This window comes from Gymnoscopelus microlampas (genome assembly GCF_963454915.1).
Source record: "Gymnoscopelus microlampas genome assembly, chromosome: 6".
NCBI lineage: Eukaryota > Metazoa > Chordata > Actinopteri > Myctophiformes > Myctophidae > Gymnoscopelus > Gymnoscopelus microlampas.
The window spans coordinates 37,848,997-37,876,711 of record NC_139943.1 but is presented as its reverse complement, the minus strand read 5'-3'; the positions used below and the strand labels follow the sequence as shown (position 1 = coordinate 37,876,711).

General features: G+C 40.3%; 2 protein-coding genes across 4 annotated transcripts; both read right to left on the bottom strand.

Annotated features, from left to right (window-relative positions):
• Positions 1 to 288: 288 nt before the first annotated feature.
• LOC311047392 (guanylyl cyclase inhibitory protein) lies at positions 289 to 2,868 on the bottom strand (the record flags this gene model as incomplete). The annotated part of the gene is made up of 5 exons (XM_084060091.1): positions 289 to 413; positions 581 to 686; positions 1,429 to 1,578; positions 1,793 to 1,925; positions 2,798 to 2,868. The coding sequence occupies 5 exons, from the start codon at positions 2,866 to 2,868 to the stop codon at positions 289 to 291; spliced, it is 585 nt and encodes a 194-aa protein (XP_083916217.1).
• Positions 2,869 to 5,897: 3,029 nt separating this feature from the next.
• bmal2 (basic helix-loop-helix ARNT like 2) lies at positions 5,898 to 23,944 on the bottom strand. Of its 3 annotated transcripts, none has more exons than XM_084060153.1 (17): positions 23,729 to 23,944; positions 17,878 to 18,013; positions 17,700 to 17,741; positions 17,579 to 17,620; positions 16,763 to 16,920; positions 16,242 to 16,321; positions 14,068 to 14,160; positions 13,776 to 13,893; positions 13,306 to 13,455; positions 12,902 to 13,142; positions 11,945 to 12,051; positions 10,749 to 10,899; positions 10,531 to 10,595; positions 10,326 to 10,440; positions 9,942 to 10,029; positions 9,753 to 9,852; positions 5,898 to 8,983 (listed from the first exon to the last, which is right to left on the bottom strand). In XM_084060153.1, exons 1-17 carry the CDS (start codon positions 23,784 to 23,786, stop codon positions 8,826 to 8,828), a joined length of 1,902 nt encoding a protein of 633 aa, XP_083916279.1. In that variant the 5' UTR covers positions 23,787 to 23,944; the 3' UTR covers positions 5,898 to 8,825. The 3 variants fall into 3 exon arrangements, with proteins under 3 accessions (XP_083916279.1, XP_083916281.1, XP_083916280.1); XM_084060155.1 differs by having other exon boundaries at positions 10,326 to 10,407; XM_084060154.1 differs by lacking the exon at positions 23,729 to 23,944 and adding an exon at positions 22,464 to 22,622.
• Between the last annotated feature and the right edge of the window lie 3,771 nt (positions 23,945 to 27,715).

The window sequence follows — 27,715 nt, the reverse complement described above, 5'->3', positions numbered from 1 at the left end:
GCTTACAGTACCAACTAATCAAACACACACACAACGAAACAAACATAACACTCTGCACTTACAGTACATGAGGAAGTACAGTACCTCTTGCTTTGCCATACAGATTTTGTCGACTGTGCCAGTGTCTGGGAGTGATTAAACTAAACCTTTCATTGGATCACAAACTATGACACACTTTGTTATGGAAACTGCTGACAAGTTGATTCTTCACAGTTTCAGTCCAAACTCGGTTCATTATCTGGCATTATCACTTATCAGAATACTCCTCTTCAGCTTACCCTTGTGTCCCTATAAAGCAGGGTCCCTCTTCAGTGGCCTCTCTACCTTTACAGTGTTGGGGTCACATTCCAGCATCTCCCTGATCCATTCATCATCCAAAGCTCCCTCGATGAACTCCTCTAAGCTGATGACAGCTGAACACAAGGCATCGAAAGGAAGGCAACTTACAATAACAATTCAGGCATTTAGAAGATGGTCTTTTGCAGCGCAATTTACAAAGTGCATCAGAATAAATGTATACTTGAATGCAGGACATAGTTTGTATGCACTGAGAAATGCTAGTACTGTAATACTTCCTCACCATTATTGTCTTTATCCAACCTCATAAATATCCTGTTGGTGCACTCTTCAGCTGTGAGTGGGTTGAGCTTGGTAAAAGCAGCCGCCACAGTCATCTTATACACAGCCTGCAAGCAAAATGAGATCAAGTTTTACTAAGATATGGAACACCTAATACCATCTAAGTACATTGGACAGTTGTTTTGAATCTTATAATGGCACTGAAATAGGGCTGCAACAGTTAATCAACCTTATCAATTCAATCAATTATAAAAATTATTGATTTTAATAAAATAATGCATAACATTTTCTGAGAGGGACGTAAATTGTTTTTGCTGGTGAAACTTACAATAGTAACGATGAATGAAATTAAAGCTTAATGCTTACTGTATAAACAATCATCGTTAAGTAACATAATTAACTTTCTCTATCTCTCTCTCTCTCTCCTATGTTCAAGGGCTTCTGGAGTAACTCAACTTTTCACTTCAGCTTTACGTGCAAGGGAGAGTGACATTGTTAATTTATCAGATTTTTGCACAAACTTTTTATAAATGTATATATATATATATTTTGAATCTAGTAAAAAAATATTTGAGTACTTCCACCACTGCTTTGAGACATGCTTGTACTGTAACACTTGTCTTTATTTAAATGTCATAAATATACTGTTGGTGCACTCTTCAACTGTAATATCAGTTATTAGTAAATATAGAAATACTCGATTACAAGCAAAAGTCTTGCATTCAAAACTTTACTTGAGTAAAAGTGCACAAGTATTTGCATCAAAATATACTTATAGTATACCAAAAGCAAAACAACGTATTATTATTATTATTATTTTTTACATTTGTACACTCTGAGCCTACCAACCTGCATGATCTCCAGCATTTCTTCCCGAGTGATGGCTCCATCACTGTCTTTGTCATAGAGCTTGAATGACCAATGCAGCTTCTCCACAGAGGAGCCCTCAATCAGCATGCTGATGGCCATGACATACTCCCTAAAATCAACCACCCCATCCTGGAGACAACCACCTTCATTAATAAATTTGATTTCTTTGCATGTTGTTGTTTCTTTTTTCTTTTCTTTTTAACAAACATTTGTTTTGTTGTTGTTGCTGCTGGCTTAATTTCAGGAATGTATTGTACATTTGTAAATGTATAATGATTTCAGTGTCTTGGGTATTGTGTGAAGGGTGTGGTCAAATAATTGTCCAAGAATATACACAGTTTACCCCATTATTGTCCAGTGTGCGGAATATCTGCTCTGCATACTCAGCCGACTCATTACCCACTGTCCCATTGCAGAAATGCCTTCGGAACTCATGCAGAGTGATCAGTCCACTTGGACATTCATTAATAAACTTCCTACCACAGAAAGAGACCACAGAACAACAGACACAGGGGTCATGGCCCAAATAACAGAACATCCTACAATGAACAAAAAATAAGCTCTAAAAATAAGCTCTATAAATAAATAAGCTTTCTTCTTGAAGAGCACCAGATGAGAAAATAAATACATTTTAACCTGAAGGGAATTGAGGTCATCCTTTACTTGACCTTTAGAGATTAGCTTACGCCCTTGTTTATGCCCTGGTGGCGGAGTGCCAAGAGAATTAGGCTAAATACCCACTAGCCACTTTGCCTCAGCACAGCCAATGTAAGCTTGCTTACAATGTTTACTCAAGGATGCAGAATGAATGCTCCATCCATTGTTTTAGCTTCTGTCTATGTCACTGGAAAACAGTTTAGGGTAATCTGTTTGACAGAACTGACAGTTCTGAACTGTCAAACAACTACAAGTTATGAAAAGTTACCCCATTAGATGTATATAATAAGCAAATATTTTGTACATTTGTTTAAAATGTCCAAATAGTAATTTGAACAGTTACATGTCAGGTCCATGTGGTAAATTCCTGTTAAGCTGTAGTAAACCAGAACTGTTGTTTAAACCTGATGCATCATGTATAAAGTATAAAAAAAATATATGTCTTACAGCTACAGATCTAGAAACAGTTCAAAAGGATCATGATATTGTTTCATGGATCTTCTTGCCCCTTTCTGTAGTAGATTCTAACCTTCAAAATGCAATACATCTGTTGCACTCAAGTAATTTTGCATGCTGTAGGAGAACTGCATTAGCTAAACCCTGATAATAGCAGGGCTTTCACTTTAATCTATTGAAAAAAAAGAAAAGAAAGGAACAGAATGTTGAATTCAAAAGAACATAAAAATCTTACCTAAACCATTCATAAAGTTTGGTGACATATGATTCCTCTCTCCTGCAAGGCAGAGTGGCTGATTGTCCCATTTCTTCATTTAATAAGGGCTCTGCACTTGCTGCTGACTTTATATACTACACACACACAACAAATCCCAGCTTATGCCACACTTTCTTAATTACACTTACCCATGTCACATTTGCCAAATGAATGAAACCTAATCTGCTTGTGGGGAATAAACAGGAGGGGTACATATGAACTAAATAACAGGTGAAAGCAAATGTAATTTTTTTGATTGATTGAATACTTTATTAGTCAGAAATGTAAACAGCATGTGGTACAGTCAGACATTAAGGCTAAAAGGATAACAAAAAAGTCCAGGGGGACTTGTTTCCATTATGGTCCTATCTATGTATTCAATTCATCAACATAGCATAACAAATTAACAATAATACATGTCATCAACAAACAAATACAAAAGGGTTAACCCTAACCCTCATAAAGCAGGTGGAGTCATGATTGCTGTCTACATCTGCTTGAAAGAATAAAAACACACACGCATAAACGCATATGGGGCACGCACGCACACACGCACGCACGCACGCACGCACGCGCACACACACACACACACACACACACACACACACACACACACACACACACACACACACACACACACACAAAAAGATGTCGTTCAGAAAACAAAACATCTTCCTATAGCTTACAAAAATCATGTTTTCTATTTCAAATGGGAAGGAGAAATGGATTTAAGTCCAATCGAAGTTCTATCCCTCAAAGCATCCATGAGGACATACAGTAAGTCATAATGGCTGTACTCCACAGGGAGTATACTGGAGGGGTTTTAATAACAACAAACTCACAACAAAAACAGGGCTTCTTGCCATTAAGAGGACCAACCTGTGTCTAATTTCTAAGCCACTGTTTCTCAAAGTGGGGTCTGGGGACCACCAGGGGTCCTTAGATAAATCACTGATCGTTAGGAACCAAATGGACCCTTACAGTTCTGAAAGTGTACAAATGGAACCAAATGGACCTATACTCCATTTGGGTTCTTGAAATTAAAACGTTTAAGAAACACTGTTCTGAGCAAACAACTCTGCTTGTTTTGCTTTTGGTGTGACTATTCTCATGGCAGACACCTGAATAGTGCCAAGTTTGGTGTGGATTGGAGCAACGTGTGTGGTCTCCTGGGGGCCTTACGTGGTCCCTGGTGTGACTATTGTCATGGCAGACCCCTGAACAGTGTTTGTGCCAAGTTTGGTGCACCTGTGGAATCTCTCCCGAGTAGGCCAGCGCCCAATAAGGGATCGAGACGGTCGGATAGGCAGTTGACATCAGGGAGCCGCCATATATTATTAGCATAAAAGGAACATAGGCAGACAGATAGAGATCTCCATATATGGGTATAAAAGGGACAGACGGGTACAACGGGTACTCTGACAACTGGTATTGCATAACTTGGTAGGGCCCAGACAAGACAAGACCCGGCCACAACAACTCTGCCAATCGGGCTCAGCTCTGCCGAGTGGGAGACTGGGGTTCGATTCCAGCTCGGTGCGAATCACCACATCTGGCGTATAGTCGGCAGGACATGGAGGAGGTTCTCGCATGAGGGACCTCAAAAGACATTATAAAATATCAGCTAAAACCAATATTGTTGATAGGATATCATGAATAATCATTTATGAATACAAGAGATTTACTTCAAAACTAGATAAAGTGCTCCTCGGAGCACAGGTCTCCGCCAGGTCAGATACGTTATTGTGGCCTCCTGGTGGCGCTATAATAGGCCAATGTGAAAAGGGTGCCATTTATTCTTAGGTCGTTCACGGCAATCGGACACTGCATTCATGATTTGAGGCATTTTGTTCCAAAAATGTGTTTTGCTAAATTAGACCTGCTGGTGGCGCTATAACAGGCCAATGTGAAAAGGGTGGCATTTCTTCCTCGGCCTAGTGGGAATGTGCGTGTGAAATTTCACGGAATTCGCAAGCTGCGTTCATGGTTTGAGGCAGTTTGTTCAAAACGGACCAATCCTGCGAACTTTGGATGGCAACCTTAACCAATAAGGATGGAATATGGGAAATCGGACAGATCAGGGTTGATCACATGACTATAGAGATACTGTGTACCGATTTGCATGACGTTTGGTTAAAAACTGTAGGAATAATGTGAAAAAATGGGTTTTGCACAAATCGGCCTCCTGGTGGCGCTATAACAGGCCCATGTGAAAAATTTGAGGCAGAGGTTCTGAATTGGCATCCAGGGAGTGTGTGTGCACAGTTTCGCAGCGACCGGGCCAACGGTGCCGGAGATTTGGTGGTAACACACGGACACACGGACACACGGACGGACACACGGACGGAGGGTAAAACATACTCTCTCGCCATGCCTTACGGCCTGGCGGAGACAATAAATGTTGTCAAATGTACATTTATGGCCAGTTTTAGAACTGATTGAAAAGTTTGAAGGATGGGTTCAAATGAACACATTTCTATTTATAATTGGCATTTATTTTCAATCTAGACTTTCTTTAATGGTCCTGACCAAGAAGCTCAACAAGAAGTGGAGGGAATTGTCTCAAAATCCACAAATTAAACTATACTCTAGACCGTGTTCACAGGAGGGAAGCTGGACGGAGAGAGTTGCTGCACCAGGGACTCCGACGGGCTGTGGTCGGCGGCTGTCAGCGGGGGATGTTGAACGTTGAAGATTAGGGTGGAGGTGCTACATCCTCTCCACAAATAAATACATAGACATTGCATTGGCAACTGGGGCTGTACACCACCCCAGCATATTGAGCATGGCAACTTGCCATAACTCCACTGCAAGAAATACCATATGCAAAGATAGAGAATGTGACATCACTCCATTGAAAGTAATAGCTGCAAACCTCACAAGATGGCACCACCTGTCCATTGAACTCCACTGAATGGTTTCTCAAGCTATATAGTCCTTCTGAGACCAAAACGTTTTTCTGTTTTATAATCATTACTGTTATTATCTACGTAAGATACCGTGTTCTGTTATTAATTTCTAATTTAGCCAAGCAGCCTATATCATAAAATAACATTTGTAACAAACCAAACCACTTCGGTTGAGAATTCAGCACGATTTTAATTGTGGAGAGACCAGCTGCTTCTGTAGACATAAGCGGGGCATGTATGCAATGGGAGTCACAGCTTGCTCTAACGGTTAGGATACAATATGTCAGCGTTGACGATTCGCTCCAGCAGCAGCCAATGCAGTATCTGAATGTACTGTATGTATCTATGGTCCTCCCGGTGGAGGCTCCTCTCTGACAGGTGAGCCAGTAGGGGCAGCAGTGACAGTACTATACACAACTGTGAGGGAATTCTGGCTGGGGAATTCGAGAATTGGCATAACCATAACTAAATTAGGTGGGAGGGGGGATAATTGGAGATTCAAAAGAAAGAAAATCAAAAGTGTGTGAATATTTCTGCCTGTTTGTGATACACCACCATGTGAATTTATAAGGAATACAAGGGCCATAATGGACTTATAAGGTTCCCAATAGGCCAGAGAAAACAAAGAGAAGAGCCATGTAATGCACAGAACAGAACATTCATTTTACAGTAAGGGCGGCCATAGCTGAATGGGTAGAGAGGCCATCTGGCCAGAATCTGCAGCAGGTCGAGGGTTAGCGCCCGAGTCTATGTTTAAAAATGCCCCTGAACAAGATACTTAACTGCTCCCCGTGCGCTGTATTAACAGTGCTCACTGCTCCAAATATTTAGGATGGATAAATGCAGAGGACAAATTTCACGTATTTGGAAATGTAGAGCCTTTTTCCTTATAGATGTCTTTTATCTTGCTATTGTAAAGCACTTTGTAACCTTGTTTCGAAAAGTGCTTTATAAATAACGTTTTATTATTCTAGTGCTTGTCTTGCTAGCAGGACAGTAGCTAAATGAAAGTCTTGTTAGCTTGCATTATGGGGTTTCCCACATTCTGTTTTATTCCACATATGTATTTTTGTCACAACTGCCAAGTACACTAGTGTCCTTTACTTTGGGTCATATAGTATTCATACACCATAATGCCATGAAGGTCTGATGAAGTCCTTTGATGATGTAGCAGTTGAAAATCTTTACACTGGATTAGCACCACTTTCTCTCCACACTGTTTGGTATCACAGTTTCCATTGGATTTGATGCACTTTCGTGTGCTTAGCAGCCATCAAGGAAGTTAGGAGGAATTGTCATGGGGTCATAACCTCTGAAAAGTGGAGGTATCATACATGCGCAATGTAGCTGAAGCTTTGATAGTGGAAGGTGACTGGAAGATAACCAGTTTCAACTGTCCATGTGCTATATCCCCACTTTATGCAGGCTGATGATATTTGTGACAACAACACCTCTTTCTAGCCATGAGGAAACTAATGTACTGTCTATCCGGATGAAAGGACCACTCAGGAAAAGAATTATGGTCAGCTGTGCTCACCTGGGAGTTTGCAATAGGTCCACTCCCATATTCTGGAGCAAATTTCCTCTGTCGTTGCATGGTATGGGAATGACAGTTACACACACAGTAAAATCCTCTGTGTTGAAGACATAAACGGATGACATAAATAGATAAATGAACAATGAGGATTTTACTGTGTAAGAGAAAAGAGGTGCACAGCTGAAACTTGAATTTCTTGGAATGTCAGTGCTGCATAGCTTAGCATGGAAGTAAGTAAAACCATAAACCGGAGGATACAGTACTGCTACAGATGATCCAGTACTGCTACACTGTTCCCTGAGTAACCACCTCCACTGTTCTCACTAAAACCTCTATTGATATAATGTAACATCACAGATATTCCTATCACTTCCCTACAGAACCGTCATTTGAAATGTCTTACATCTGTCGGGGGCCCCATCATGGTCAACTTCCAAATTGGCTGCTCTGGGATGGGTGGTTGATACAATTTTAAAAGTATACAAATACATCAACAAAATATCTTACATTTATATCCAGGTAACAGTATATCAAACTGTGAGCTGGTTCTAGCTGTTCAAGAAACAGTTGCTGCCTATTTGCAATTTTAACATTTACAGCTGGTAAGGACCGCCGGTCAGCAAATACTGAAGGTTGACTGCTCCTGAGATTCTATTGAGGTTTGCATGCAAGTGAAAAAAAACTCTAGAAGAGTGACCTACGCTTTCAAAACAGACAAGGGGGTATAGTGGTGTTTGGAACAATATCAAATCATCATCCATCAAGGACAGTGTACCAGAGAGTGTGACTGCTGGACTGTTTCAGATAAAGATACTGTCAGAACATACTGTAGAGTGAAACGGTTAATAAGCACCTCTCAAAAGTCTGAGGTCATGGAGGCGTGGTCACTGTATTACTGCATGCAGTCTTGATCCTGAGAGGTCATATTAAGATCATCAGGCTGACAATCTCCTACATTGGTGCCTTTCACTCATTTTAATTCAACCTACCTAGTCAAATTACAACCTTAAAAATAAGAAAGGAATCAGTGTTTTTCTATTAGCTTTTTTGCATTGTTACTCCCACCCTTTTGTTCAAGTGTAGATAAGGGAAATATAAACAGGAATCCCAAGCCATTCATTTACTCTAGTAGTGTTTATGGGTTCTGATGTTTGGCTGGGGGTTAAGTAATTGCTGTGGGATGACTGAGCAAACCAATAGCTGTGCAATCTGAGGTGCAGCCCACTGAGGGGCCCCTCAGATACAAGAACATGACAGTGAATGTGAAGGACAGAGTTCCGTGGCAGGTAGACAAGCTGTAAGGGTTTAGAGGCACAGCCTAGAAATGGGACCCTCTTCCCTCTCCTTCTCCTCACTGGAGGTGGGAGAGCAGAGGTGGCCCGTATCGTCTTGTCTTTCAGAGCACTACACAGCTTATTACAAAACATAACTAATAAATAAAAAATAAAAAGTGTCTTTTAGAAAACAACAACAACAAACTGATTGCTGCATCTTTGAGTAAGCAGTCCAACAGGTCATTTATGAGGTCGGATGTTTATAAGGAACACCTCGAGGCAGGGTTCTATAGAGACCAGCGCATCTCTTCAAAGTCCAAGTCCTCACCCAGGTTGGCGTCCGTCTCCAGGAGGCTCATGATCACTGCCATGGCGGCTTCGTCGTTGCTAAGGCTACCAAGACCAGACCCCACCATGCCGTCAAAATCCAGCTGAGAGCTCTCCCCTGAAAAGAAGGGAGGGGAGAAGACAAAAAAGGAAGGAATGTAGAACGTAGAATGTTCATAATAATGCACATAACTTACAGAATGTACTCTTCATCATGCGACGAACAGTTAAAATAGCTGATCAACAAGCTCACAAAATGTTGTTAGCTTGTAGATCTGATATATTCTGTCATTTTGAAACTGTATATATTTCTTGATATTGAAATAAATAATAATAATAATAATGATCATTATTATTAGCCCATGTCCAAACTAGATAAAGTTGGTTCAAATCCACATCTCCATGTGCAGCGGGTATAAAGCAAAAAGGAATATCCCTAACATTCCATCATCTGTTTGTCTTAAATAAATCCCATTCACGCAACAATATTCCAGAAGATTTCAAATTGATCACAGATAGAAATATAATTAAATATTACGCTTATCCAGATTGAATATTCCATTTGAACTACAGTTGCACTGCCAGAGGAATGTGTCCCACAGAAGTGAACTTGAGGCTATATCTAAACTGAGACTAGACACAGCTGTTTCTCAAACACATTAAGAGAGGGACTAAAAGAGCTGAAAGAGCAGAGATTATATCTCTCTTTTTCTTTTCAGATGAAAAGCCTGGGATTAAGACAATTTCAATGTTCTGGTGTCAATTCTTTACAAATTCATATGTGCACACAAAGTGCATTGGAGGTGAGATCCTTAGTGCCCTCAGGCTACACTGTCCTACCAAGACACTGTAAATTAAGCTTTTTCAACTGGATGGAGGGAGGGTACCCATAAGCGTTTCTCCTCCAGAGAATGGTGCACCCTGGGACTCATCTTCTGAATTTGATGTTCCTGGCATTTCCACATCCACCGATTCCCCATTTGGCACCTAGAGACCAAAAACAAGAACTTATTAATGATGACAGACAGGCACGCCCATGGACATGTACACACAAAAAAACGATTCAAAAGACTTACATTGTTGCTAGCTTGACTGTGAGCTGCTGGGGACTTATCCTGCAGTAGACTGAATGGGCTGGCATTACCACTCGAAGGAGAGTTCATCCTAAAGCAGACAGCCAACAGACTGAATGAGTAATAACATAAATAATGAACCCTAAATAAACAGTGGGAGCGCTTGGCTTCCTCAACAGACAGTCTATCTATGCAGAGGGACTGCATTTTACAAATGCCTCTTATCCAGAGTATCTTCCAAAGTAACATTTCAGAATAAGTGCCATGAATATTTGTCAGTCAACAACAGTGTTAAGTGTTCAGGAATAGTGCTTGCAGAACAAGGATGTTACCAAGTAAAAGCAAACAGTGAAACGGAAAGACACCGTTTCAGCATCTCTCTCTCACCTGTTGTAGTCCAACAGCTCGTTGGCAATCTGGGTCCCTATGCTTCCAGCATAAATCATGGTACCGGGGGTGGCGGAGACTCCTGGAATAATTGGTAGAAGCTTTTTGCCATCTTCTACAATGAAATAGAATAATTCCAATTTAGTATTTCTAAGACAACAACACTTAAGAAATATAACTTTTCCACTTAATCAGTTGAACTAACCCTCAGAGGTCTTGCTTGACTTCTCAAGCTTGATTCCTGACTGGCTTGTTCGAATGTGGTCATGCCTTTACACAGAATGGAAGAAATGATATGTGGTGAGCTGAATAATACACATTTATCACACACCACCAGGTATATTATGCTTGAGTATCTAATGATATCATAGAGGCATTCATGCACAGATGCTCCGTAGAGGTGAAGAAAATGGTTGTACTCACGATATGACTGTATTAGTTGACACAATGTATTCCACTTCTTTGGTCCAGGGATTTACAAAACTAAACCACTGACTTTGCAGAGTGACAAAAGAGCCATATTTCGTTTTGAACTTATAGCAGTTTGTCTCAATTTTTTCTTTACTCCGTAGCACTGTGAAGGAAAGAGAAGTCCTAAGTTAAAACATAGAACCAAAACATTTGTCACTGTCGGGCAGAAACCAGAAACTATTTTTTTCAGCTTTAAAAAAATATAACTCCACCCCCTCACTCCTGCGTGGTACACAGAGCAGCTGCAGACTCAGAGCGGAAGAAAACTAACTTTAACAAGGCAGCGTTTTCCCCCCTTAATCTGTTAAAAGTAACTATGCAGTGTACCTGTTTATCAAACTTAGCACTGACAAGTTATGAAAACAATTAATTCTATTTCTAAAATCTATATAGTGTTTTCTGAGGAGAGCAATGTGACAAGCAATGAGTTCATATAGCATTTCTCTCGCTAGTTCTACTGAAACTCTGTGAACCCCTCTTTGCAGAAGTTATTGTAATATTTAAAGTCCTGCTTATTATTGTCGGCCTATATAAGCAGTGTCATGAAGTATCAGGGCATTAATTCACGCGTTGTGATGCATTGGTGAGCTTGTCAGCTGTTCTTATCAATGATGGACAAAACCTCCTAACTCTACTTGAGCTGGATTTGGGTAAAGTGGTGATAATATAATGACACATGCAAGTATCTGACAATATATCAAGTCACAATACCAACTTTGATGAGGCAGTATTGCTTTGTTTTAAAAATATAAGGTTCTTAATTTTCTGAAACATTTATATTTAGTTTTTTCATTTCCTTAAAAATGTACATGTTGGAGTTAGCTGGTTTCTACCCGACAGCAGAGATATGCTCCTGTATTTTCCATGTGTTATTTTGTACTGCAATTCATCTCATGTAGTACAAAGTTTATATCCAATCACACTTTGAGTGTATTTTTATCATTACCATGATAATTTTGATTCCATGCTCTGCCCAAAGACATCGGTTTGCAAGACCATTGGTGTACTGTAAAGTATTTATCTCAATTGATCTGTATGTCTAAATGAAATACATACTGTTTAGCAAGAGTAATGCATGGTAAGAACACTACTGGCAGATCGGAAGCAAGAAGAAAATGGATGTGAGATCTATGAACACTGGAACTTACCTTTTCGATGTCTATCAGCTAAGTGTGGTAAATCATCTTGATGGAAATACTCATAGCATGATGTCCCAAGTAGCTCCTGGGGAAGATATCCTAGAATGGTTGTCGCTCTGGTGGTAAGAAGAAGGAGGACTTACAAGACCACAGTGACATCAAAATAACACCAATGCAGTTATGAAAGCAAAAAGAAAATGTATACATTGACATGAGAACATCTATCATTGGTAATTTTTTCTGTTCACTGATTCGCACAAATAATCAGACTTTTATTTTTTATATATCTACAAGGTTGGTGAATCCATGACTTCATTATGTAACTCATTACGAACCACACAATAAAAATATATCCTATCAACAAACACCTGTTTTTTTGGGGATAATCACGGTATTAATTTGGCATAATATCCTGCTGGCAGCGTTGTCACCACAAAACAAACCGCACTGAGACCCACCTCTTCAGGTAGTCCTTAGATCTGCACTAATAGGTCAAATGACATAATTCTCATCAGGTCAAAGTAATTAATCAAAATGAGTAAGCACACCAGAGTTAATTTAAACCACATCAAACAGTCTAGATGTGAAATGTACACTGAATAGACCTGCTCAGAGATGACGCTTTCACAAAGAAATAAGGTTTCTGTGGGCAAGATAATCCCTTTTTGGTACCATTATCAATATGACAAATCAAAGAAATGTGTGATTCAAATATGAGGAATCAAACAAAGGGACAGATCATATGCTGATGAGGCAACATGAAAGTGATGCATGATTGACATGATATTGAAGCTAAACCAAAAAAAACAAGCTCCGCACTGAGACTTTCTAGTGCTCCTGTAGTCTGTAACACACTTACCTTAGACCTAGCAGAAGTGTACAGAGAGACACAAGTCGCACACACCTTGACAGCACAATGGAAAATGTAAGATGTTAAATAAGGGAGAAGCACAAGATGATTGCTACCTTTGATCAACAAAGGTGAACTTGCCATCCATGGCACAGCGCGTGATGAATTCTGTGGGTTTAACCCGGACTTCCCCATTGATCTGAGGGGAGGAGTGGGCATGGACACGGCCCACCGCCACCAAGCAGCTGAAATGGGAGCTGTCCTTTTCCGTGTCGCCCTCTCCCTCTGTCCCCAGTTGGCTGGTGGGCCAGCTGCGCATGTAGCCCGTACAGTGAACTGTACAATACTTCTGAGACTCTGCACAAACATGGACACAAATTATAACAACGCTAAATCAGTTCAATGATCAATCCAATTTACAATTGTTATCATAGTTGTAAAGAAATGTCAAATCAACTAAAATCGCAGCTTTCAATTTTAATCCAACAGTGCAGAATACAATGGTGGGCTGCTTCCATACCTTTCTTTTTGGAAGTGCCAGCCTGAAATTCCTTTTCCTCTACTTTGACAGTGATCTTGTTGTACTTCATGCGGCAGAAAAAGGAGCGCCGTGCACCGGAACACAGCCGTGATGCTGCAACTGGGAGGTCAGCCTGGACCTGTAGACCAGCTATGGACAAGAAAATAGTGCTAATTACGCAAGTGTTTATTTTAATTTTTATCATGAACACAGACACACACCAGCTGGGGACAAGCTACGAGTGTTAAAACATTCTCACAATGAGACACATGAGACACACACACGTACACGTACACATACAGTACACACACACACACACACACACACACACACACACACACACACACACACACACACACACACACACACACACACACACACACACACACACACACACACACACACACACACACACACACACACACACACACACACACACACACACACACAGTTACAATGTGATGCCTTACTCTTAGCATCTATTAGCCGTTCGCGAGGGAATAACTCAGAAGCTGAAAGCTGCTCCTTTACTTTGCCCATATCCTTAGGGTGTATGTAATCAAATAGACTCTGTCCAATCAGCTCCGACTGTAGAAAGAAAAGAAAAATATTCCATACATTCTAAGCAAATTCCATGCTCTTCCTAACAAATGAGTTGTCATCAATTCTTGACCTGAAGCAATTCCAGGTCAAAGCATATATTTCTATATAACCCAAGAGGATGGGCCCCAAAGATACAGTTACGAAAAGTAGAAGCCGTACCTGACTGTAGTTCAGTATCTTTGTGATGGTCTCTGAGACAAAGACTATTTTTCCACGATCACAGCCTACCACAAACAGGAAGCCATCTGCAGCCTGGACAGACAAAAAAAATAGTTATTTAAACTGAATGTTAAGTAAGTTTGGTTTTCAAAATGCAACTTCATACTCTGTAAAAGTTATTTTGCATCATTTTTTGTGTTTTCTTCAAAACACACTTTTTGTCCAAAATGTATGCAAATTGGTACACATTGTCTCAGGAGTCATGTGATCAAGAGGTATCAGAGAGAATCTTCCAGATTCCATTCCAATTGGCTACGAAGATTGCTTTGAGGAGCGCAATGCACTTCTAGTTTGTATCTTTTGTCACTTTAAGGTTTTACTAATTCATTATTTTTTTTAGACCAGGCACAAACATACACAGACACACACTTCCTTTGTTTAAATTAGGCTACTCTGCACAGCACTACTGTTTTTTGTGTGGCTGGGCTTGCTTTATTTGTCAAAGAAATGTTCTAGCACATGTGCCGCCCAAAGGCAGTCTGGTAGCTCAATAAATCAAATACCAAATGTTCTTTTGCAGAGTGTATTTTGATGGTGCTCTGTTTTTCAAAGCTTGTCATTTGTAGTAAGAGAACAAGATTTTCCTGACAACACTTTATTTGAAATGTACATGAGATTGTGTAAGAAGAAAACATAATGGAATAACCTTCTCTAAAATATATGGAAAAATAAGAGTAGAAATCAGATTTTGTGAGCTCAACACGAGAAGGACTTAAATATGAGATCATGCCAGACCTGTTGACTTATGTAGTAAGAGGGGCAGAAAAATAATTATTACTATTCACAGTTTCAAAGCTAAATAAACACAGTAATGTACGTGGTAAAGCTTAATGAGTATTATGCATAACCATTAAGTTGTTCAAGTGGAGGCCATGGCCAGATAATGAGCTTAACCCATTAAGACCTGGAAAGCCCATACGTTGTTATACCTTTCAAACTGAGAAGGCATCTGTCATTTTAGATGTTGCTATGTATATAGCAACATGATTTTTTTAAATATGAATAAAACATTTACGATTTCAGAAAACGTTTTAAAATCGTTTTCAGGTTTGAATGGGTTAAATGTCTTGCACTTGACCTTGGAGAAGCAGACCTCAGTGGTTATATCCACACCCTGAGCGTGGTTTAAAATTATTTAAAAGGGGCACCTATTTAATAAACCTAAAAATGTTAATGTATTCCATAGAGTTAAGAAAATCGTGACCTGTGAGTGCAGATAGAAAAGTGTGCTCCTTGGAGCACAGGTCTCAGACAGGCCGAGTTGCCAACCCAGGGCTCGCAAACTTTGGAAAGCAGTCATAGCCACTTGGAATGGGATCTGAAATATCAAACTTAACCAGTCTATCTTGATCACATGACCCAAGAGATAATATGTACCGGTTTGTGTGAATTTTGAACAAACTCTATAGGAATAGTAGCAAAATGTGTGTTTTGAAGAAAACGCAAAATGGCGGAAAATTTAATCTGGCACAAGTGGCCAGGCCTATATGGAGAGTGAGAATCCAAGGAATCCAAGGGGAAATTATTTCCCTTGGATCATAGGTCATTATTGTATGACCTACGGTTCAAAAGTTATAGGCCAAAATGTGAATCTGCCTGTTGTAGCGCCACCATGAGGCTGATTTAAAAAATGTAGGGTGGCATTTCATCCTTGGCTTAACGGGAATGTGCATGCAACGTTTCAAGGCAATCAGACACTGGGTTGATTTGAGGCATTTTGTTCAAAACGGGCCACTCATGCAAACTGTGGAATCAGTCAATCAGGAAGGAATATGAAAAACCGGACAGATCCGTCTTGACCACATGACTATAGAGATAATGTGTACCGAGTTTTGTGATGTTTGGACAATACCTGTACGAGTATTATACATTTATTTTATGATGATTGTTTAGCAAAAATCGGTCTTCTTGTGGCGCTATAACAGGCCGGTGTGAAAAATATGGGGCAGAGCTTCTACTCTGGCCTCCAGGGAGTGTGCGTTCACAGTTTCACACCGATCGGTCCAACGGTGCCGGAGATTATTTGTTCACAGATGGACGGACAGGGGTGAAAACATAGTCTTGGCTACGCCTTTGGCCTTGCGGAGACAATAATTCATCATTTGTGTTATTACCTTAAGGACGAGGTGTTTGAGTTCCTCATCAGGAAGGAATGATGGCTTGTAGTTTGCTTCAGTAAAAGAGCCAGTGGAACCTGGAGAACAGGGACAATTTCAGTGCAAGATAAGACACATAGTGGGAACTGCATGCAATAAAAAGATTCACTCTGAATCAGTAAATAAGGGAATGTAGGGTCTGAAATTAACCATTTAGCTCACCAGCCAAATGTCTGGTAGATGAAAAATTTGAAAAAAACTTTTCCTTCTTTTTACTAGACCCAAATATTTAAGTATATACACAGCATTTTTGTGTTGTGTATCATACATATATATGTATCTGCATTATAACATATTATGGTGGTGAATAAAAACAGTGGGGAGAGCATAGAGGAAAGGGAGGTTCGAAATTAAAATAAATTAAACACTAAATAGAGATACAACTATCCTAGTTTTTTTTTAATGAAAGGGTCACATTTCTTCCTCTGGTCCGTGGCGCTTGACTGCTGTCAATTTGAGCCCCTGGGCGAAAGTGTTACCTTTAAGAGATTTGAGGTGCTGCACAGCCATTCTGAGCACAGTGAGTTTGTCTAGCTTTCGGGACATGGGGTTACAGGTGGGGATCATGGCCGACAGCTCATCAATCAGATTGTTCATCTTGTCCCTTCGACGCTTCTCAATCTGACTGTGGGGCTCCCTGCAGAAGTTATCAGATGAGTAATGAGAGATTATCAGGATACACAAAGTCATTTTCTGCATGTATGCCGCAGGTCAAGGGGTCATACAAACCGTAGCATGCATATCATTTCTGAGAATCTATATATACTAGTCTGTAGGAGACATTTTAGATGTGGCAGTGGGCATCCGATTAACTGGGGTTTAAATCCTCCATGGTGCCTCCAGCTTGGCTGGGCTTTCCTACAAACACAATTGGCTGTGTTCACAGGAGGGAAGCTGGCAGGGGAGGATGTTCTCTGTCGCTGCACTAGTGACTCCTACAGGTTGGTCAGGGCGTCTATTAAGTTGTCCCTCCAGGATGCAGAACTGGGAGGAATAGCATGCTCCTCCGTACATGTTACGCCCTCCTAGTAAAATTCCTCACTGTCAGGTGAAAAGAAGTGGCTGGTGACTCGATGGAAAACAGAAAGAGTTGCCAGTGACAAGAACTATACAAACATGAGGGAATTGGCAACAACTAAATTGGGGAGATGGAATTAAGAAAAAAAACACAGTTGATCAAAAAACTAAATAAATGTGGCAGTAGTACAGAGTACAGACGGTAATGTAGGGAAATACACAGTATATGTTTTAAGCTAATATTCACTGGAGGGGGTATTTAAAAGTGGAAAACATACCTGAAGCATTTTATTTTTACATGTTGGTCCTCGTCGTCTGACCTGCAAGACAAGTGCACAAACTTCAAATGTCTATTGACTACACAATAAAACGTTCAACTGTTCTTGAACAGCCTCTTACCTATCCTGGTCATCTTCCATGTCTGTGTCGAGAATGGATGACCTGGGAGAAAAGTGCATGACAATTAATAGGATAATCATACAATTTTAGTTTTCAATGACATCAATTCGAGGCTGCTGATTACCAGCTTTCATTAGGTTAACAAACACTTTTACATAGAAAACACAACCAAGCTTACTGGTTATCCATGCTACCCTTGCGCTTCCTGGGCATGGGCATCTCCATGCTCGAGGACATGCCAGCGGTTGAGGTTGGGGTCATCAGGTTGGACGGAGAGACAGAGTCGCTTTGGTTTTCCACCACCAGCATATCTTCTGGAGAATACAGACAAAGCATGTTGCAAGTAGCGGTGAGGATTAATGCAGAAATAATACTAATAAAAATCCCTCATACAGGTGCATTTCCATTACTAGTGGTCTATGAATGTATTGCAAGTGGTCCCTGGCCCTAAACCATGCATTTAATCATTAGTTAAAATCTTTATTTTTTCATTTTAGAAACATAGAACACAACTGTTGGTATTTATGTGATATGAGGACAGTGTAATCAAAAACATTATCAGTGGTAATTTGAGGAAGCTTGTGCTTCAATTCCAAAAGTACTTAAAGCTTAAACTACTACAGAAGAGGATCAGGCAGAATTCCCTGAGCTCACAGTAAAGTATTAAAAGTATTAAATGTTTTGCAACTACATTGCAATGTGAGAGTGTTTTTCCACACTGACATCCCTGAAAAAAGTACAGGGCTAGGTTAGAGTCAGAAAATGATGAGACTCAGTCCCTGTCTACCACTATATCCAAGAATAGACAGACTGTGCAACTCAAGAAAAATCTAATCTTTGCCCATATCCACACCCAACACAAAACTAGGTGGTGCCTGGCTCACAATCGGTTGAAAACCGCTGCATTAGAGTGATGTGTAAAGAAAAACAAAAGAGCAACTCTTCCTCAGGTGACTGAAAATGTCAATGCTAGGATGTGATCAGAGTTCAAGAACAGTATCAACCACACGAGTGTGTGTACACACAAGACTACAGCACAAGATGTCCCTAGAACCTATTTTTAACTCTGCTCCAGCTCCACAAATCCAGTGACCCAAATAACCATCAACATCATCGACAACCTTTTTAATCTAGCTAGTTGCTACCTCCAGGAAAGAAATGTGGGATTGTAGGGTTTTGGAGAAGAGAACTAGATGCTCAGGCCACACACCTTCCTCTGCTTGTTCTCTCATGACTCCTCTTTAGAAATTTTGTTCATTAACTCACTCCCACTTGTCCCCAATCCTTGAATGAGAATTTGCTCCACTCAGATGACCTATTACCCAGTGCAGTCTACTTCTATGAAATGCATTGATGTCACAGAGAAACAGTCATTCAGTTTTTTTTGTCTTTTAACCATATTATGTTTCATACTATTTACACTGGCACTTCATGTCATGGCCAAAGGGCAAATCTTGACCTAATGGCTTACATAACTCCATAAGTAGCAGATTTTCAGCCAGCCTTCCATTTTAAATGCTATACATCAACATCTTTAAACAGTGTGACATCTTTGGATTCTTTGCCTCTACCGTGTATAAGAGTAGGGGTAGACACATTCAAAATGAAACATTCTTACAATATGTCATAACACAGTAATATCACAGTAATGGGCCCAGCTGTATAAAACAGCACAAACCAGCCGAAAAACAACCCACAAGCCAGGGTTCCACTTTGACAAAAATATACAAGATACATTGAGGGAAGAATAAAGGTCCAGGGTAAATATTTGTGGCATAGTCAACAAGATGATGATGACATGTAGAGATTTTACTGTATGGTCAACACATTGCAAACTAGAGGCACACCCCAATAATAATAATAATAATAATAAAGCTGTCATCTATGATAGTAGCATTGTTTGAGTAATGGAGTTACAGAGTTATAGAAGTTACAGAGTGGCGGAATGAATGCAACTGTTTGTTGTAGAAGCATTGGACGGCGAGGGCAATGGTGTAGTAGGGGAACATGGAATGACACAAGTCACAAATAATGCAGTGTGCACACACTTACAGGTGTGGGGGGCATGTACACACACGTGCATGTGTCTCTATCTCTTTGTCTGTGTCTGGTGCACCTGCGTGTGTGCCGGGTGCACAGGTGTCATGTGTTCCAGAGATCTCTGTCTCACTCTTTGTGTTTTTGTCTTAATATGGTGAGCGTGGAGCGGTTTGTCTGTCTCTCTGTCTCTATGATAAATTGTAAAACAGTGGTGTCGCGTTACACTGGCCCCCATTTAAAATGAAAATGTTTAGTTTATTTTGTAGTCAAACAAAAGGGAGGAGGGCGCACACCAGTATTGGTGAGGTGCTGCTGACCTTGGTAAATAAAAATGAGAGTAAAGAAAAGGCTGCACACTCGTAGCCACGATGCAAGACTTATTTGAATGAGAAACCAACGTTTCGACCTAGCAAGGTCTTCTTCAGGGATTCCCTGAAGAAAACCTTGCTAGGTCGAAACGTTGGTTTCAAATAAATCCTGCATCGTGGCTAAGAGTATGCAGCCTTTTCTTTACGGTCAATTGTGTAGTAACATAAGGATTAGATTTCATAGGTAATACAAAAAAAATCAACTTCCTTTCAATTATACTTTTTGAAGATCCGGATCCGGATCCGCGGATTTAGTCCGGTTTGGTGATGTCTATCTATATTGTCAGCATTAGCTTTGTTTGTAATCGTTTACAGGCAAAAAGAGAGCCTATAAAGCCTCTTCACAGTACAATGGATGTCAATGAGGACATGTTTTGAATTATCAACTTTTAATCAATGGAGCAATCAGTGGCGTCCCCAGGAATTACATTTAGGGCAGGCGAGAAATTTTTTTTTGCACCCCCACTATTACCCCCAAAAAAGACATTTCAACTCAATCGATTGTTTGGGCCATTATCTCTGGAACGGAAGGTCCAATCTGCTCAATTCAAAGCTTATTGGATGCGTGACTTTGAGGACATTAAGCACGTAGGCATTACACCTTTTCGGGTCATTTGGGTTTTCTAGGGGAGGCGAGATCTTAGTTGGGCAGGCGACCGCTCGCCCTGCCTCTACAGTGGGTACACCACTGGGAGCAATTATCTTTTTATTTCTTGCGCACCTTTGGAGTTACATCATGGCAAGGTTACTAACTACACAAGCCAAACCTCTACCAAAGTGTCCTAGGCTAGCCCTTTAAATCACAATATTAACAAGAAATGCATGAAACTCATGCATAAAGCCATTAAATGTTTTTAATATACAATAAAGAAAAAACATTCTTGGGGGATTCTGCACATAAAAGACAGCCCAGTAACCAGTGTGCTACTCATTTGACATACATTTTACATAACTGTCACAGATCTTAACATGCACATAAGAGTAAAAAGCATTAACTGCACTAAATAGTGTCAATATGTGACAATATTTATAAGTCAGATTAGAAGAATGATAATTATTTTAAACATGTAAATATTGAATTATTTCATAGCAATCCAATCAAACATTTTACATTTGAGTTATGTCAAGATTAGATTTCAAAGGTTTTAATCAGACTTCAGTAGTAAATGGGAGTAGTCAATTGAAAGACCAGTAACTAATGCAGTAAATTATATTTGGACTAAAAGCTGTTTATTGTGGAATAAACTTGTACTAGCTACTGTCACGGTACAACCTGTAATAAATAAAAATAACATAAACAATTATTATAATTATTATAATTATAATAATTATAATTCGAATCATTATTATTATTAGTAGTAGTATAGTATTTCTACAGACAGGTCTGCTGAATAGACGCTGAGCCTAATCACTTTATTTATATGACGTAATTTAAAATGCAACTGCATTGGAAGCTGGACTGCAAGCTTGCACTGAAGAATTTCACCCAAGTGAAGTTGAAAAAGTAGGCTCTTATTTTTAAGAAGTGAGATCAGGCAGAGTTTGTTGTGGTTGGATGATTCCAAAAGAACAAATTAGTTTCCTAATATCAATGATGTAAAGTAACTAAGTACATTTATTCAAGTACTATAATTTAAGGTATTTCTTTACTTTACTGGAGTATTTCCAATTTTCAATACTTTTACTTCTACTCAACTACATCTCAGAGGCCAATATTATACTTTTACTCCACTACAATTATTTGAGAACTTTACAACACTTTTTACATTTTGATTATTATTACAAAACATGCATTACCATTACCCACTTCAGCGCTATACATTTCGGCCATTTGAAAATAGCCGATCTACAAGTTCACAATGCTTTGATGCAACACATTGTGAGCTCTTCTGCTATTTTCAAAAGATTTTATACGTTTGGGAACTTGAAATTGGACATTCTGCATAAAGAGTACTTTCTACTTTAAGTACATTTTGAAACCAATACTTTTGTACATTTACTCAAGAACATTTTGAATTCCGAACTTTCACCTGTATTACAGAGTATTTCTACATTGCAGTATTGATAATTTTAGTTAATTAAAAACATCGAGAACTTTTCCCACCACTGCCTAATATTATACATATAACAGTAAAGCTACTATCAATTATGGTCCTTTAACAGCAGAGATAGGACCACATTAACGTATTAACAGGTATCATGTAATAATAATACATTACTATGTAATAATTACTCTTTGTAAAACATTGCCCAAGTATTTGTCTAGTAAATAGTAATAATAAACACTTTACATTCGTTTATTACAAAAACCCGCACAATAAACACATAATAAATAAGTAGGTCACTTAAAACTCACCCAACAACATTCCCCACATTGACTTCATAATAATAAAGACTCGTCGTCCAGGAGAAACAAGGCCTATACTGTTCAAAAGTACTATTGTTACTCCGCAGTACAACGGTGTCGCTCGTCAAAAAGAACCAAGATCCACGAGATATTTCAACGTCGCGATTCGACGCGCTGTTATCTTTTAGATGTGTTGTTTTTGGCGAGTGACACCGACTGTGTCTTTGCGCAATGCTAAGCTAACGTTAGCTCGGAGCTGTGTGTGTGTGTGTGTGTGTGTGTGTGTGTGTGTGTGTGTGTGTGTGTGTGTGTGTGTGTGTGTGTGTGTGTGTGCGTGCGTGCGTGTGTGTGGGAGGGGGGGGGGTATTTACGTCCAAGCCTTTAACGCTGTTATCGTCTGTTAGATTATATATATAACACACACACACACGCTAACGACGACCCCCCCAATAAGAAGCCATGGTCTTCTTCATCAACGCACCGTGGCTGGTGGTCGCTCTTAACCACCGCCATGGATCATCAGATCACCAGAAGGAAGGAAACACCAAGTTTGCTCCACTGATCTACTGACCCACTTTCGAGAAGCGCTAGCCCTGAAACATGACTGTCATATCATGACAGTCAGTCATGGTGTTTGCACGTTCTCCCTTTTTGGCCCGTATATCTACACAAACGTTCATATTTCAAATATAAAGTGCTTACATCAATGCCATAAATGTTATAATTGTGCACGTACCCTCGGAAGTACCCGTATATTCCGTATTGTTCAATAAAAAAGCATTTTAATCCGATCGGTGTCCATTTTCTTCGTATTTTCCCCACGCTTTCAAATACGCAACCCTATCGGTTAGGAGGTGTATTGCACTCTGATACATTATAACTCTATGAGAAAATGGCCACCAATCGGATTAAAATATTTTTTATTGAACAATACAGATGATACGGGTACTTCTGAGGGCCCGAACATGATTGTAAGATCCGTGGCCATAAAGTAAGCACTTTATATTTGAAATATGAACGTTTGTGTAGATGTACGGGTCGTAAATGAAGAAAGTGCAAACACCAGGTTGAAGTTCATCCATGACGGTCGTGACAGACGACCGTCGTGTATCCATGGCTAGAGAAGCGCATAAGTTATGCCAACCGTGGCGTTACACACACATGCACAGCTTGGATCTTCCTTTCCTCTCCTGCGGGGCGCCCATAGATCTGCTTCATGCGGTCCCGTTATTAACGTCACACTACCTGCTTATTACCATTATTAAACAACTCACCTGCTGCCAGCTCGTCTGTCAGTCCGTCGCCACCGGCCGCTGCATTCCTCGCCGACATGGCTGGAGGAGCCAGTGTGTGCGTGTTGTTGTTGCCCCAGGAGGAGGATTCCTGGATGGGACCATTGGCTAGAAAACAAATGAGATTACATTACATTACCGGGATTAATTGGCTAGGTAATGGGGGCCATGCGCGAGCCAGTGTTGTGTACTACTACGTTCATTGTTGTGGGGAGGGGGGGGTGATAATGGGTCAAATAATCGTACTAAAGAAGAAGGGTTTTTCGCTGTGCTAAACGCGGAAGATGGCACGCAGGCTCCCTCTATCGGCGGCAGGGGGAGTCCCGTGGAATCAGCAGCACCGAAGTCAACCATTGACTTTGATTGATTGATTGATTGAATACTTTATTTAGAAGATTTAGAAGATTTGCAGGGGAAAAAACACATGTATAGTTTACAATACAAGGTCAGCTAAAATGGATCGCTCATAAAAGCTGCAATGGCTTGTTTCAAATGAGATGCCCAGGTACTCAATTCATGGACTAAACAGTCAGTGCTTCAGTTCAGAGCCACACTGACTCACAGTGACTGTAGGCTACAGTCAGTATGGCCCCGAAAGGGGCTACTACAGCCTCTAGCAGGGGCAGTGGCGTAGCCAGAACAGCAAAAGACCAAGACCAGCTTGAAGAGGTGATCATGCCTTGTTCAGAAGTCTAACGGTAGCCGGGTGGAAGCTGTTCATGAACCTGGTGGTGTTGTCCTTGCAGTAGGCCTCATTGCCTGGCCGCAGTCGTTTTTAGGGGTATAACTTATAACAGTTTGTGGCTGGGGTGGTAGGCCTACCTCTCCTTGATGATGCGCCGCTGAGCTTTGACTACACACCTCGGGAAGCTCGCCTCCCATTATTGCTCTGCCGACCGCACCACCTGCTGTAGGTTTTTCTTTTCTCTGACAGTGCAGTTTCCGTACCAGGCCAGTCTGATCTAGAAGTGATTGGACTTGTTGTTGCCTAATAGCCTTTTGAATTGATTCTATGTTATATTCCTTCCATTTGTAGCATTTTCTAATAGTAGTTTGTTTGGCTTTTAATCATTCATGGTTTGTTGTCTTTTTGAGCTGTGTAGCCGCTCCTATAAGTGGGGTTGGGAGTGGGACCCATGACCCATCCGTCGTGAAAATGTGTCTTTCGCTGTACTGTGATTGGCTGATAAGTATTCAGACCCTTTGCTCAGTACTGTGATTGGCTAGCGAGACGCATGATGAAATTCATAACCTGTAAATAGCACCACACACTTCAAAAAAAAATAAAAAAAAATAAGTGAGCTTCTTAAGTGTGAGGTGTCTACTGTTGACCACTGTTGTTTTTAAATGACACCGCTCACTGCACACTGGGTGTGATTTTTAAATAACACCGCTCATTTCACACTGGGTGTGATTTTTGGCTATCTTTTAGATGCAGTGGTCTGACAGCTGTTAGTGGGCTGACTGTGAACGTGTACAGACTGGGTGAGCGAGAGAGCTGTGACCCACTCTTGTTAGTTAGTTGCTTTGTCATAGTTATGTCCGGGGGGGCATGTTGGGGAGCTGATGTGTCCACCTCCTGGTGTTTGTTTCCCTGTGTGCACTGCTGAGGGTCATTTCCGGGGGGGAAAAGTAGCCGAATCCATTATATGTAAATGGTTATAAGTCAAACATTGTCAGAAAGCAACGATAACTCTAGGATTAGAGTCGTAAATTCCAATCCTTAATTTGTCTTTACTTTTATGCTTGAATGAAGATAAAACAAAATAGGATTTGGTGAGTGAGCCACATGAAACATGCATATATCACTACCCCATTTTATTTTTTATTTTTTTGAACAAAGGCGTTTATTTGCTTTTCTGCAGATAATTTACATTGTACAATTATTTTTAAGCAAATCACTACCCCATTTTAAACACTAGATGGTAGCCAAGGCCTCAGAAACAGGATAAGATAAACAGTGGCTCCATGCTTAGTTACAGACACTGTTTATTACTGCTTAGACACTGTTTAATAGGTGGATATTTATACAGCATCTGGAAGAGATGTTTTTGAGCAGTTTTATGGGTACCAAATTGTGGAATTAGTTTGTATGTGTTGTATGAATTGTATAAATATATATTTCATTTGAGAGTAACATTTCTAATTAGACTGTTGCTAACATTGCAAACACTTGGTCAAAGACGTCTAACCCTTAAACTGATCCAGTATTGCTTGGTGTGTGTGTGTGTGTGTGTGTGTGTGTGTGTGTGTGTGTGTGTGTGTGTGTGTGTGTGTGTGTGTGTGTGTGTGTGTGTGTGTGTGTGTGTGTGTGTGTGTGTGTGTGTGTGTGTGTGTGTGTGTGTGTGTGTGTGTGTGTGTGTGTGTGTGTGTGTGTGTGTGTGATATCTAGTCTGTGCAATATTATACAATATTGTACATGCCTTATCTCATAGCATATAGGGCCTAGTCGACACTTCCATTCACACTGCTCACACTTTATCTGATCTTCCAATATATTCCATATTCCTATTTTTTTCTTTTACTTTTATTATTTACTCTTATATGTAGTACTTTATAGCTGTGTGCGTGCGTGCGTGCGTGCGTGTGTGTCCACACACACAGAGATCCACATAAATAACTAATTCAAACTGAATTTTAAACTTAAGTGGTTATGGTTATTTGATATTTATTCATAATAAGATTTACCAATAACCAAGACTTTTTGTTGCAAGGACTATTGCAATTTTAAGTAATCAGATCAATAGCATTAACATGAACGCTCTCAAAAGCAAGAGCATACATTTTATATGCACATTCTGTACACAGGATAATGTTAGCATATATGCTGCATATGAGCCCTATTCGTACAGAAATAAAGAAAGACAGTCCCTGCTAATTTCCTGTTACTATACGATAAAACCTTATTTATTGAAAGAGTATCCAGTGGGGTCCTGGCACTACAGTTTATTTATAGAGCACACTGCTGAAGTTCCATCACTGCCCTGAGCATTCACATTGGCACAGTCCGTCACTAAAACACATTTTGAGAGCTCATGGCCTCACCATACAGTTAACTGTTGAATTTTTAAAATCTCAATGTCTGGGTTTCTTAAATCGCTGCATGTTTGATGATCTGGCTGGCCATGAAGATGATGGCTTTCCCACACCAATAATGAAAAAGAGAAAAATGTAGTTAGGGAAATATAACTTCAGTATTTCACAAGAGAAATGACAGCTGTGATAAGTCTATACAATATGCAGTGCTATGTGAGCAGTTACCATTCACTAGCTATAGGAATTGGAGCCATTGTTGCTAGCTGCTAATGAATGTGAGCATGCACCTGGAACCTGATGGCTGTGTCTGGGGTTTCACCTGCTCGCATGTAACACCACAGCAATCCAGCTCACTCCCTTCTCTCTTCAATGTAACTTGTTGAGCTCGTCAATATTTAATAATTCATCCTCTGGGCTGGTTTCAGATTAACCTAACCGGTTGTAGGGGTGGTGCTGGAGAGATGATGATGGTTAAACTAAGGGGCTGGGCTCCAAGTCCCCCCATAGATGCCCTTCCTCACCAGGAATAGATGAGCTATGAGATGGAGAGGAGAGCGGTCAATTCAATTCAGCTGCAAGAAAAAGTTTATAACACCTACAGACACTAAAAGCTGGAATCTACACTTTCTTTCCTTTGGTTCACATTTTGGAGTCTTTCCACTGGGTCCTATAGGGAGGTGACACAAGCTCCACCTCCAGGCTCTACCTGCATGGTTCCTTTGACACAGAGGAATACTGATACAATTGACCGTTAACACCATCTGCATCTACACCCTGCTCAGCTCATCTTCCTCCTCACCTCCTCCTGACAGAGTCCTTCAGTCGCAGCAAAGGGGAGTGCAGAGAAGAAGCCCAACTCACATCTGAGGGAACCCTCGGCACAACTGAAAGGCGGAGCCAGCCACCCGGTGCCTAAAACTCAGGAAGGATGAG

Bases quoted from the DNA above. Each gene is read 5' to 3' on its own strand.
- bmal2 (XM_084060153.1), bottom strand. From the start codon at position 23,786: ATGTCGGCGAGGAATGCAGCGGCCGGTGGCGACGGACTGACAGACGAG. The intron at 17,621-17,699 runs GTAAGAGGCTGT...CTTGTCTTGCAG, and splicing joins ATGGAAGATGACCAGGATAG to GTCAGACGACGAGGACCAAC. The intron at 12,052-12,901 runs GTAGCAATCATC...TCTTACCACCAG, and splicing joins TTCACCTTTGTTGATCAAAG to AGCGACAACCATTCTAGGAT.